Source organism: Schistocerca piceifrons, chromosome 6, assembly GCF_021461385.2.
Source record: "Schistocerca piceifrons isolate TAMUIC-IGC-003096 chromosome 6, iqSchPice1.1, whole genome shotgun sequence".
Taxonomy (NCBI): domain Eukaryota; kingdom Metazoa; phylum Arthropoda; class Insecta; order Orthoptera; family Acrididae; genus Schistocerca; species Schistocerca piceifrons.
The window spans coordinates 314,070,665-314,084,459 of record NC_060143.1 but is presented as its reverse complement, the minus strand read 5'-3'; the positions used below and the strand labels follow the sequence as shown (position 1 = coordinate 314,084,459).

At 44.2% G+C, this 13,795-nt stretch overlaps 1 protein-coding gene and 2 non-coding genes across 4 annotated transcripts in view; 2 read left to right on the top strand and 1 right to left on the bottom strand.

Annotated features, from left to right (window-relative positions):
- LOC124802563 (rhophilin-2) overlaps window positions 1–13,795 on the top strand; it is a 492,713-nt gene that overhangs the window by 144,477 nt on the left and 334,441 nt on the right. The window contains exon 2 of one of the 2 annotated variants that reach the window (XM_047263431.1): window positions 8,519–8,643. The exons of the other annotated variant lie outside the window; for it this stretch is intronic. Coding sequence (XP_047119387.1) covers window positions 8,566–8,643 — 78 coding nt within the window. The 5' untranslated portion in view covers window positions 8,519–8,565. The remainder of the gene's footprint in view (window positions 1–8,518; window positions 8,644–13,795) is intronic. 2 annotated transcript variants of the gene reach the window in all.
- Trnaw-cca lies at window positions 12,623–12,697 on the bottom strand. Its single transcript has one exon. It is a non-coding gene; the product is annotated as a tRNA-Trp (tRNA).
- Window positions 12,915–12,989, top strand: Trnaw-cca. The gene has a single exon. It is a non-coding gene; the product is annotated as a tRNA-Trp (tRNA).

The window sequence follows — 13,795 nt, the reverse complement described above, 5'->3', positions numbered from 1 at the left end:
GTTGAGCTGTACCGCCAGGTAGCTCCCGCTTCGTCTGTCACCGAAGATAACACGCGGAAAGAACGGGTTTGGGGCGTTCAAAAAGTAACACAACTCTATAGTTTCAGAAGATGTTGAAAGTAGCTTAACATTATGCGAGGCTTATGGTTGAATACGACGACGCATGTGCTTAACCCTCAAATACTGTCCATCCCAGTATTACATTAACCCTATCCGCGGTGCCGAAGTACCCCATATTAAAAATTCAGCAAATAAGGATGCGAAAAAAGCATGTTAATTTTTTGTAATACAACAATTAATTATGCACAGTCCAGTCACGTTGTGACCATCTGTCGAAAGCGTGAATTTACAGTCTTCCGCTGCGCAAACGTGCAAGAAGAGTGTCGTGAGGTTCTGGAAGGTACCGACAAGAATGTGGAACCATGCCGACTCCAGGACCGTGGCCAGCTGCGCTAAGTTCCTCGGTTGAGGATCCGTAGCGCCAACGAAGATTCTCGATTGGGCTAAAATTTGGAAAATCTGGTGGCCAGGAGAGTATGGTAAACACATCCTGGTCGTCTTCGAACCACGCACGTACTATGCAAGCTGTGTGTCTCGTTGGGTTGGGGGGGTTGTTTGGGGGAGGAGACCAAACAGCGAGGTCATTGGTCTCGTCGGATTGGGGAAGGACGGGGAAGTGAGTCAGTCGTGCCCTTTAAAAGGAACCATCCCGGCATTTGCCTGGAGTGATTATGGGAAATCACGTAAAACCTAAATCAGGATGGCCGGACGCGGGATTGAACCGTCGTCCTCCCGAATGCGAGTCCAGTGTGCTAGCTACTGCGCCACCTCGCTCGGTGTGTGTCACGTCACGTTGCGTTGCCCTGCCGGTAGATACCATAGTGTAGAGGAAAAAGTGACTGCATTTGGGGATGGACATGGTCCCTAAGGATAGATGCAGGCGTGTGTTGATCCATTGTGTCTTCCAGAATGACGAAATCATCCAGGGAATGCCACGAAAACAGTCCCCGGGCCACAACACTCCCTTCTCCGTCCTGGATGCTTCCGACAATTGTTGCGGGGCCGCACACACCTAGGCTATTTGTCCGGTGGAGCATGAAACGTGATCTGTCTGAAAAGGCCACCTGCCGCCATTCAGGCTACGCCCAGTTGCAGCATTTTTGTGCGAATTCTAGCCTTCGTCGCCGATGAACAACAGTCAGCATGGGTGCATGAACCAGGCGGTGGCCCTTACTCATCAACTCACTGAACGGTCGTTGAGGAGACACTGTTGATAACCCCCCCGGTTCATCTGGACACTCACATGCTCAGCAGTTACATGTCTGTTCTCCCATACATTTCTGTGCAGCCGTCGTTCATCCTTGTCATCTATGGCCCGTGTGCTCCGCGGTTGCCTTGGCACCAGTTTTGGATATTGCTATTATCTATACACGGTATACTATAAACACTGCGGCACGAGAGCAGTTTACAGATCTAGCTGTTACGGAAATGCATCCACCCTTGGCCCGAAAGCCAGTGACAGTGGCCTTTCGGACGTCAGATAAATCCCTCCGTTCCAGCACCTGCACCGTGTTCTGCGTCCCTTCGATACTCATTATCTACCCAACACAGATAGTGCTGCCACCTGCCGTCTGAGAGTGATTATTGAACGCTGACGTCGAATATAGGCGTTGGTCACATTAATATGAGCGGACTATGTACATACTAGAGGGGTGTGGGGGGCGGGGGGGTCTCTACTACCTCAGGTATGGTTTCAGGGCGAAACACATGTTATGACATTTCTTAAGGAACTGCAACGCATCGTTAAATTTCTTTCTTCAACGGGGGGGGGGGGGGGGGGGCTTCCTAAGAAGCATTATTCAGGTATCCCAACGAGAATAAATGAGTTCGGGAAGGGCCACCCTCCTGGCTGTCCTAGTTAAGCATGATTTCAGGATTGTTTGCCTCTAATATTGGCGAACGACGTACAGAAGGTTGATACCTCGTTTCCTCCGAGAAAGTGGTTTTAACTCTGAGAAATAACGTATGTACTACTTTCGGTATGGGTGGTTGGGGCTGCGGTTTACCCGCCTCGGCCCTGCCTCCTCTGCAAGCCGGTAAGCCGGTTAGGTCACTCCTTTTGAAAGTGGGCATTAATTACTTTTATCTCTGGTACTTTATGGGAACATCACTCGTGGAGAGACAGCGCTCTAGCTAAAAGTACTTAAGAATGAATCGCAAAACAGGCTGGACCGCAAAATCATTTGTTTCAATGGGAATCGGTTTCCGTCAGTGTTCGACCATCCTCCGATCCTGATACCATGATGGTAGGCGTAACAGCGAATGGAACGGGACATTCACCACTTCCGCTTACCATCATGGTGTGAGGGTCTGAGGGTGTTTAAACATCGACTATTACCATCGAAATAAATGTTTTTGCGGGCGAGATTGTTTTGTGATCCATTTTAATGTACTGATCTCTCCACCTACAAGTGCGTACACCTCCGTTGGGATGAATTTCCATTCGCATGCTCAAATGACCTTTTGTGCTCCTTACCCTCTCGGAGATTACTTCCTATAGTTTGTCATTTACCAAAGTTACCCTACATATATGTATATTGAAAAGTAATCTTAAAACAGATCCTTGCGGTACACACGAAGTTACTTTTACATCTGAAGATTTCCATTAGGTATGAATCACATACTGTGTTCGTTCAGGTTAGTCATTCAAATTAGCACCCACTGTATTCAAAACGAATAAAGGCTACTGAAAATGGCCATGTTGCATTTAAAGTCTATATTGAATACGCGACGGAGATAGCCTTTTCACCTAGCTAAGATTTATCGAGAACCCCTCTCGCGGCACACTCGATAGCTCCACAATCTTCTTAGGATATTACTCTGCCCGTCTGTGAAATGACTAATAAAGTTAACGCATCTGTTTCACGCTTGTACTTTCTCAGAAACAATCTTCTGAGCAGCCTTCCATCTTCAGGCAGTTTCTTTTGTCAATTGTAGACAAGGCTGTGGTATGTCGTTCCATGTTCAGCTATTTGATTCATAGTGGAAGGTGCTTTATTTTCTCCTACTGTGCTTTGTGCCTTGTGCCTTGCAGAGGTTTTCAACTTTCATTCTGCCCTTTGTTCCTATAACCGGTGTATCCCGGCACTTCTGAAGCAAAACTTCTCGTTAAGATTCCGGAGAGAACAAAGACACCGTTTAAGAGACTCACTCTAAGCCATAAAAGCTGTATACCGAAGAACTGATTCCGTATGCTTTGTCGCTGTAGCCACGAAATATTTGTCCCTGCAGAACCTTGCTATTGCTCCTGTCATCCTCACACAGTGTTTCGACAGTTTGCCTTGTTGTTCAGGTTGAATTCTGTTTGGTGCGCAGGGCGTTGACCCATTTTCTCTTATAGCCCTTCTTCCCCCCTCCTCCCCCTCTAATAATACTCTCTCTCTCTCTCTCTCTCTCTCTCTCTCTCTCTCTCTGTGTGTGTGTGTGTGTGTGTGTGTGTGTGTGTGTGTGTGTGTGTGTGGCGCGCGCGCATTTGTATATTTGTGTTTTTTAAAATATATCTACTTCACTGTTCCGTATATGTCATTCGTTCTTAGAAGAAACTGCACGTCTTAATGTAGTAAGACCAGCAATTGTTGTAGGCGCAGTGGTAATGTATGTAACACCTATAACGATCTAAAAAATCTTTCAAGGCTAAATTCGGCAAAAAGAAGAGAATAATAATGAATAAATCGCCCCATATTCTGATGATATCATAAAATACTGATTTTTTTTACAATCAGATTCAGTCTACTGACCAAAGTCACGTTTACAAAAGTATCCACAGCTTCATGTTAGGCAAAATATAAAATCATCATCATCAAATGGAAAAATCTATGCATGAGTCATTATGTTGTAATATAAATTACGAAGTCGTTCAGTACGTATGCTACACATTTTCTTTCTCGGCCAGTTAGGCTGAAAAAATGCGGAACTTGTTGTGGAATCTTGGAATATTCCCACTTCAGACCCTATGGTTACATAAGGTTCCGATTGTTGGTGACGCTATACGTGCCTTCAAAGTGGCGTGTGTAACGTAGATGTGTTCCAAGCAAAGAACTGTCAGTTTCTTTCGGGCGAAAACTAGAGCATCGCAGATATTAATAGGCGCTTCCAGAATGTCTACGGAGACCTGGCAGTGAGCAAAAGCAGGATGAGTCGTTGGACGAAACGTCTGTCACCATCGCAACAAGGTTGCGCCGACCTGTCCGATCTCCCACGTGTTGGAACGTGTGGACACTCTCATTCGAGGTGACCGACGGATCACAAACACCTCGCTGCATAACTGGACGTCTCTGTTGGTAGTGCTGACACAGGAGTCTACCAGCTGCGGAGTTCGAAAGGTGCGTGCCGCTGGGTTCTTCGCTGTCTAACAGAAGACGATAAAGAGCAATGAAGGAGCGTCTGTGCAGAATTATTTGCGCGTTACGAGGTCGATGGTGACAATTTTTTTTGTCGAATACCGTTATAGGCAATGAAACACAGGTTCATCGCTTCTAACCAGAAACAAAACGGTAGTCCCTGAAATGGCACCACCACCCTCAACCGGTAAAATCTCGAGAGTTTTCCGGGAGTCAGAAGGAGTTAGGCCTATTCTGTTTGATATCCTCATTGATGGTGCAAAGATCAACTCTGAAATGTATTGTGCTACACTCAGGAAACTGAAGAAACAACTTCAGCTTGGTCAGCAAATGAACTGCTCGATTGTCAACACAAGGCTTCACACAAGTGTACGCACTCGAGAGCAGCTCACAAAATTTCATTGTACCGTTGGTTCTCTTCCATCCTACATACCGGATCCCGCATATTCCGACTTCAATCTGTTGGGTCCACTGAAGTGAAAATCAGGGTTTTGTAGCCAAAAGAGTGGGAATAATATGGTGTACTGGAACGCTGAATAAAACAAATCTACTTTCAGAAAAAAATGTTGCATTACTTACTGAACGCACTTCGTACATCGTCACTCCAAGTGCTGGGTAGTGTACGGCTTTTGTACATCGAAGATGTAATCTACGTTATGATGTGCCTAATTCATGGTTTTTTCATTTGATGATGATGATGATGATGATCACGACGGCGGTGGCGATAGTCACGACAATGATCATTTTGTATTTCGTCTAACACGGAACTGTGAATACTGTTAGAACCTGACTGATGATGATCCGTCAACTGCAAATGGTTGCGTAGATATAGAATTTTATGCGCAGCTCAAGATAAGATGGCAGTTATCATACAAACACAAACTGTGGGCCATCACCTCTTGAAATAATTACCAAGTTTAAAGAATTTCACTGGCGTAGACCCACCCTCTGTTAAGTCTGGCAGCTACAGGCAAAACGTAAAACAGTATTTCTTTCCTCAAGCCGAGGTGTTGGCTGCCAGAAATAACTGCTACTTGCTATGAGGACAATGACCATGAAAAGCAGTATGATACTGATTCTCCTGATGTATAACACAGTTACAAGAGGTGGTCAAAGTTTTAAATGTTATCTGTGAATAACTACACAATAAATTTTAGTTTCAGAGGTACACGTCTACAGTTCCGGTACGCAACGAAATACCCTCGCCACAATGCCGTAACATTCCGCTACAGGAGCCTAAACAAAATTGTAGTAGTAGAGAGAAGCAGGGCCATTATATTTTGGCTGTACTAGCGGTTGACAACGGTACTGTGGTGCGGAATAAGTATGCCAGGGGTGTAGAGATGTGCCTGCCTACAAACTAATAAAATTATTTAATTTTATCGAGTTGGTAATACTTGGACTACCTCCGTTCTGGTAAAGTCAATAGATGGATGGAAGGTATAAAACGCACCTCTTGCTAAAAGCACGAGTTCATCAGCTAGACGTATGACAAAATATAGAACAGTGAAGTTGATAACTCGCAAGGATTCTTTAAGGAAGTGACGCTCCCTACGCAGAAACTCAATTGCTTAATTATCTTCCTCATGTGCGCAGAAAGAAGCTGTGTCTTCTTTATCGATAATTCTCATTTCTGCCTCCTCTCACCTGCAGATCGAGTCACACTGCCTCTTGCGCAGAACATAGGCGTTGTTCGAAGAACTAGGAGGAAATGATTTGCCAATAGGGGTATATTACTATTTTAACTTTATGCCAGCCTGTCATGAACTTTCACTGCGAAAATGATTCAAAAAGTGAGGGGTCTGAGCGAGCAGTGGCAAGGTGCATATTTAGAATCACGAAGAGAGAGATAAAAACAAACAAAAAATGATCAGGGAACAAATTAGAATGAAAAATGTAATTCTGACCGCAACGAAAATGAAACGTGGAGGATATGCAGGTAGATAAATTGAGTTATTTTTTAGCTTCAGTCTTCCAACTGGGCTTATGCTGCCCGCCACTAATTCCTCTGCTGGGCCAAGCTCATAATCTGAGTAGCGCTTGCTACGTTCGTCCCCCATTATTTGCTGGATGTATTCCAATCTCTGTCTTCCTCTGCAGTTTACTTTCTGCAGCTCCCGGTAGAAGTTATTCTCTGATGTCTTAACAGATGCCGTGTCGTCCTATCCCTCCCTCTTGTCAGTGTTTTCCGTATATTGTTTCCCTCAGCGATCCTCCAGAGAACCACCTCGTCCCTTATCTTATTCAAAATTCTTCTGTAACACTCCATCTCAAATGCTTCGATTCTCTTTTGTTCTGGTTTTCCCACAGCCCGTCTTTCTCTACCATACAGCGCTGTGCTCCAAACATATTCTCGGATGCCATTTGTAGCCGTATATGATAGAGATGCCTTTTTGATCAGTTGATGTGCATCTCCTGTGAAGATGGTTGCCAGTACCGTAACTGGAAGAGAATAAATAAAATTAATTTTAATTGTAAACCAACAGCCTCAGTAGCAGGGATTACCTAGATTTACCTCGGTTTCAGTTGGGATAACCCAACCTTCTTCAGAATAAAAGTTACAACCGTTTGCCCATAGTGGACATCGTCAAGCTAAAACTACAAATCCATAGCCGGCCTCGGTGGCCGTGCGGTTCTAGGCGCTTCAGTCTGGAACCCCGCGACTGCTACGGTCGCAGGTTCGAATCCTGCCTCGGGATGGGTGTGTGTGATGTCCTTAGGTTAATTAGGTTTTAGTAGTTAAGTTCTAGGGGACTGATGACCTCAGATGTTAAGTCCCGTAGTGCCCAGAGCCATTTTTGAACAAATCCATAAATTATCGTCAGATTGTAAATACTTATCTGAAACTGCCTCGGCACCACTTCGCGACCGCGATGCGGCAGCCACGAGTGCTGTACTGGAACTGACCGTAGCGTTATGAGGCCCGCCTAGGCGGACACACTACCTTGCGCCTGCGCATAAACTGTGTGATGGATACTTCTTCGGACAAGACGCGAACCTAACTCCTGACGTTGAATTTACTAGTAAAGTGAAATAAAAGAAAGGTACAGGTGAGGAAAACGGAGTATATGTTATCCTGTGCAAAATAAGATCGACTGTCTTAAAATTTATGAAGTATTCATTGGTCATGACATAAGGAAGACATCACGTGTTTACAACGTGTGGCCTGTCTAGGAAAATGTTGTGCTTCAGCACGAAGTTTAACCTTAAAGAACTTAGGAGTGGGAAGGATAATATAAAGGCAACTTCGTCATTGCTATGACTAGGTCTTTTATTTTTTATTTTTTTGGACGTAAATGTTAAGCATTTGCTTAGCTATGGACAACGCATGAACGTCCTATTGACTAGTTAGGTTCGCGTCTTGTCCCAACATGTACCCATCACACAGTTTCTGCACAGGCGCAAGGTAGTGTGTCCGCCTAGGCGGGCCTCATGACATTACGGTCAGTTCCAGTACAGCACTCGTAGCTGCCGCATCGCGGTCGCGAAGTGGGGCCGAGGCAGTTTCAGATAAGTTTTCATAATCTGACGATAATTTATGGATTTGTAGTTTTAGCTTGACAATGTCCTCTATGGAAAGACGGTAGTTACTTTTATTCTGACGAAGGTTGGCTTATCCCGAATGAAACCTAGGTAAATCTAGGTAATCCCTGCAACTGAGGCTGTTGGTTTAAAATTAAAATTAATATTTATACAGTTGGTGACAGGACCGCGATATGTTGAAAATAAATAAAATTTTACAGGTGTTGGCACAAAAATTATTTCTTCCTAACTTATTTTGTGAATTCCAGAATAATCGTATAAACGTCGATGGTCAACTTCCGACCTGTGGTTATTCAGAAACGTTAGTTCGATTTGACGCCATCTACACTGCTCTAACCTACCATAGTTTTTTTTCTCCTCCTCCTCCTCCTCCTCCTCCTCCTCCTTCTTCTCCACCTCCACCTTCTTCTTCTGCTCCTCCTCCTCCTTCCCTCCACCCTGTACGAGAGATCAACCCTGGAAAGCAAATGGGTAGTGGTGGTGTTTGCCTATGCTTGGAGCTGTTGGTGACTCGGTCTGCAGGCCAGTGCAGTTAGTTGTTTGTGCTTGTGGCTGAGTGTGGTGTCGCGCCGCAGATGCGCCGCCAGCAGTGAGGTCGCCCCCGCCGCCCCGCGATGCCGCCATGCTCAAGTGGGTCCAGCAGCGCTCCAACCACCCCGCCGCGCTTCCAGCCGGCACCGACGCTCGCAAGAGGACCGGGGTGAGTACCCTCCCCCAAAGCAGCTCTCTCCCAGCTTCTTCTCTTTCATGTGACTCGATAGCTCAATGGGGAAGTGACAGACAACCAGTCCAAAAGTACGGCGTTTGATCCCATTGCAGGTAGGCATGGAAAGGTTTTTTTTTCTTTTTAGAAAGACAGTTTCTTAATCAGTCATCCGATATAGCCGTAGCGGTCGGTACCGCCGTAGCCGTCGGTACCTGCTCTACATGGGAGAATGTGCAGTTGTGACACACGGGAAAACGAGGAAAAACGAAGATAGTATCCCTGAGTAGCTTTATACTCAAACTGTCTTGACTGAAAACATTGGTCATTACAGCTGCTGTGTAAAGCTAGTTATTTAACCCTTGAGCCCCAGTAGTTTCTCCCTGAAACCACCATTTTAATTTTATGTACCAGTGCTCTTAGCATGAAACTACCTATGCTACTGCAAGACTGCGACTTCTAGTAGCACACTGAGGTACTTCTACGAAAGTCGTGCCTTGCAGTAGTCACTTAACAGCTTTCTGTTCAAAGAACGGTCGGTGCGGAGACTATGTTAAGTGTTTGGAGGAGAATGACATGTGGTGGTGGTGGTGGTTTGCTTTTTACAGTGACCATATTGAGATCATTTCAAGTAAAAGTAATCTAACTTATGTTAACGTAAATTTGAGTTTGTGCTGCTACTCGAATGAGTATTATTGAAATGAAACAATTCTGACACTATGCAGTTGTGATACAAAATTTATTGAATTTAAGGCTCATTTTTGCCTGTGATTAGGCCCTTTTTTGGTTGTTTTTAGGACTATAATCCGTTTTAGGCTTAATAAGTTTATGGAAGTGCGGAGACGTAGAATTTTGTGTAGGGAAAACGCGAAGATGCTTAAGTGTATCGCATGACATGATCGGTGGCTGTAAACTGTGTGTCCTAGTGGTTCCAGAGTGAAACCACCATCTGAAAACAAGTGATTGTTCGCTGTTTGCCAATTACATGTTATATTCGTTTTTTACTGCGAAGAAATAAAAACTTTGAGTTTCGCTGATGACATTGTAATTCTGTCAGAGACAGCAAAGGACTTGGAAGATCAGTTGAACGGAATGGACAGTGTCTTGAAAGGAGGATATAAGATGAACATCAACAAAAGCAAAACGAGGATAATGGAATGTAGTCGAATTAAGTCTGGTGATGTTGAAGGAATTAGATTAGGAAATGAGACACTTAAAGTAGTAAAGGAGGTTTGCTATTTGGGGAGCAAAATAACTGATGATCGTCGAAGTAGAGAGGATATAAAATGTAGACGCTATGGCAAGAAAACGTTTCTGAAGAAAAGAAATTTGTTAACATAGAGTACAGATTTGTCAGGAAGTCGTTTCTGAAAGTATTTGTATGAAGTGTAGCCATGTATGGAAGTGAAACGTGGACGATAAATAGTTTAGACAAGAAGAGAATAGAAGCTTTCGAAATGTGGTACTACAGAAGAACGCTGAAGATTAGATGGGTAGATCACATAACTAATGAGGAGGTACTGAATAGGATTGGGGAGAAGAGGAGTTTGTGGCACAACTTGACAAGAAGAAGGGACCGGTTGATAAGGCATGTTCTGAGACATCAAGGGATCACAAATTTAGGATCGGAGGGCAGCGTGGAGGGTAAAAATCGTAGAGGGAGACCAAGAGATGAATACACTAACCAGATTCAGAAGGATGTAGGTTGCAGTAGGTACTGGGAGACGAAGCAGCTTGCACGGTATAGAGTGGCATGGAGAGCTGCATCAAACTAGTCTCAGGACTGAAGACCACAACAACGCTATGATGATAAAATAAATTTCATGGAAAATTTTATTTTTTCGTAGTTTGTGGAGTCAAAGGGTTGAAGGGAATAGAAATTTTCTACGAAATACTGCCGAAGAGTTTTGTTACTTCATGCTACCAAAATAACCTCTCACAGACTTAGCATTTGAGACATTTGAATGGTCAACTATGCTAAGACGTACAGTTTTGCATGCCGATCGCTTGTGCCATTGTTTTTGGTTTGAGTTACTTATATTATAAGCACGTTTCTGTGCTATTTTAAACGTTCGCGGTTACTAGTTTTACTTCTCAGATTTTGGAATATAAACGATTGATATTTCATGACAGTAGATTTAGGCGCTATTATCTTCCCCTGAAATTTTTCCCTCGGCGTCTTTCTCTAATAGCGCGGAAAGTATTTCTTGGTATCTTAACACGTCTCGTCATCCTGTCTCCCCTTCTAGTTAATGTTGGCCATAAACTCATTTCATCGCACCGTCTCATTCCTCAAAATGCTCTCTTTCTTGGAGATCAGTGACCAAATAAACAAAGGCTGTGCTGAGTATTGATAGATTATGAGCAAGAAAAAATCCTGCGTTTAATATAAAGATTGAAAAATAGCGTTAAATCCGATGTAAAAGTCCGAAAGAAAAGTCTGTGAAAAAACAGTGACGATACCGCATTTACGTTGATATGAAAGAAAAATACAATTCATTAATATTCAGCTGCGATAAATGTGAATTTAGGGACGTTGATAATAGGTGCAAGCTGCTGAGTAACAGCGTTATGACTATTTGTTTTTTGAACGACAGAGGTGCTCTGAACGATAATTTCGGTGTATGCAAAACCCGAGTCTCAAGTAGGCATGACAGCAAACATAAGACAAATTCAGAGAAGAGATGCTAGGGTCGTAACGTAATAACCAAATAAGCCAACACTTGTCTTTATATCTCCGATTTATTCCAGAGGAAACTGGCTTGGTCATTCCGATCTATTAGACTCTCGACGGTAACATACTGGCTGAGCTTGCATTGTCAGACAAAATATAATGTAGAAGCGAATCAGTATACGCACCAGCGTATATAACACAGCTATACGCTCCTCGTATTGTTTGAGTGCATAGCTGTGGTGCGGATACTGGTTCGCTTCTGCATATTATTTTGTCTGGCAATATAAGCTCAGCCGCTATGTTTCCATAGAGGGCCTGATGGTATATAATGGAATGGGAGATGAAGATACTCCTGTTGGTATAAATCGTAACAGGTATAAATCGTAACAGGTATAAATCGTAACAGGTATAAATCGTAACAGGTATAAATCGTAACAGGTATAAATCGTAACAGGTATAAATCGTAACAGGTATAAATCGTAACAGGTATAAATCGTAACAGGTATAAATCGTAACAGGTATAAATCGTAACAGGTATAAATCGTAACAGGTATAAATCGTAACAGGTATAAATCGTAACAGGTATAAATCGTAACAGGTATAAATCATAACAGGTATAAATCGTAACAGGTATAAATCGTAACAGGTATAAATCGTAACAGGTATAAATCGTAACAGGTAGGTAGGGACCGTACGAAAGAGTAGCAGATATTCTTGGGGAAGGTAAATGGGTATCTTCTAAAGAAAGACAGTTTATATGACAAAAAATACCACCTCAGCTGTATCTTAAGAACGTCCTTATTCTATCACACGACCAGTTTCGGCGACACATTACCGCCTTCCTCAGGCCCCACCATTGCCAAAAGAATATTTAATTTACATGGAGCATTTACTGTGGAATCCTTGTTACTAGCACACGTTGGTCATCTTTCATCAGGAGTCTATACTCGACTCCGTATTGTCTCCAATGTTATCACTGTACCTAACATGCCCACAAAGAGAACTCTGGTGGTACTTTCCTCACATAAATCAGCTGAAGTCCCTCGTCCATGCAGTAAGATGGACATCCATAAATTAACGACGGTTTAGCTTTCGCAAAACTAGATTAAATTTTTAGAAATTGGATACGAAGATGACTGTGCAACACTTCACGCTGGCAACAATGTAAATCTCCTCAAAGGATCGCGAGAAAAAAAAGACGTTAGTGCGCGTAGAAAGAAATATAGTGTAATTCCAGAATGAGATTTTCACTCTGCAGCGGAGTGTGCGCTGATATGAAACTTCCTGGCAGATTAAAACTGTGTGCCCGACCGAGACTCGAACTCGGGACCTTTGCCTTTGGCGGGCAAGTGCTCTACCAACTGAGCTACCGAAGCACGACTCACGCCCAGTACTAACAGCTTTACTTCTGCCAGTACCTCGTCTCCTACCTTCCAAACTTAACAGAAGCTCTCCTGCGAAAAATGCAGAACTAGCACTCCTGAAAGAAAGGAGTGCTAGTTCTGCATGTTTCGCAGGAGAGCTTCTGTTAAGTTTGGAAGGTAGGAGACGAGGTACTGGCAGAAGTAAAGCTGTGAGTACCGGACGTGAGTCGTGCTTCGGTAGCTCAGTTGGTAGAGCACTTGCCCGCCAAAGGCAAAGGTCCCGAGTTCGAGTCTCGGTCGGGCACACAGTTTTAATCTGCCAGGAAGTTTCGTTTTATAGTGTAATTGTTCCGTCGCAAATCGAATAGCACGCAAAATCTATACTGTTGTTCGAAGTACCCTCGGCTATGCACTGTGCAGAGTCTTGTGGAGTATTTACGTACACTTCGACGTAGAACCGAATATTTAAAGCAGGGAAGGCTTCAGCCCCGAGCGACCACTCCCAGACGTTCGGCAGCCGATGATCGGGGCGGTTGCAGGACGGGATTCGAAACACCGGCCTTCCACGCCGCCGCCTGTTAAGTCGAGGCCGCACCCCTCTCGAACGAACCTGCGGCGCCACATTTCACCTCTTCCTTCCGCAGCGCTCATTTGCATGGGAGTTAGAGCCGCAGCGACAAACACGGTAAGTGGAACTAGTCTTCCCCGGCCTGCAGTCCAGTTTTTCCGTGTTTGTATTCCGAGCTTGCAATTGCCGAGACTCTTAGCGGCGCTGCCGGAGCTGTATTTATGACGCCGCCGCCTCATCGACAGTCGGCGGAACGAGTTAAGCGAAGCGGCCGCTGAGGAACTGCTGCTACGATCAACACGGCGCGGCCAGTACGCTCTCGACCGTCCTTTACGTGCTGTTAGAGCTCTACTTCTTCGGCGGAGATCGCCTCGTCTGAGACGCCGGCTGGTTTGAGGTGTCAGATTTTATTTTTGTCATGTAGCACGTTGTGTACTCCATGATTATAATTCAAATGCCATTACTCAGGGTTATTAAGAGTGGGCTGCAATCACAGCATCCCAGCGAAACGCGATGGATATGCTAATGCGTTAATGCGGAACA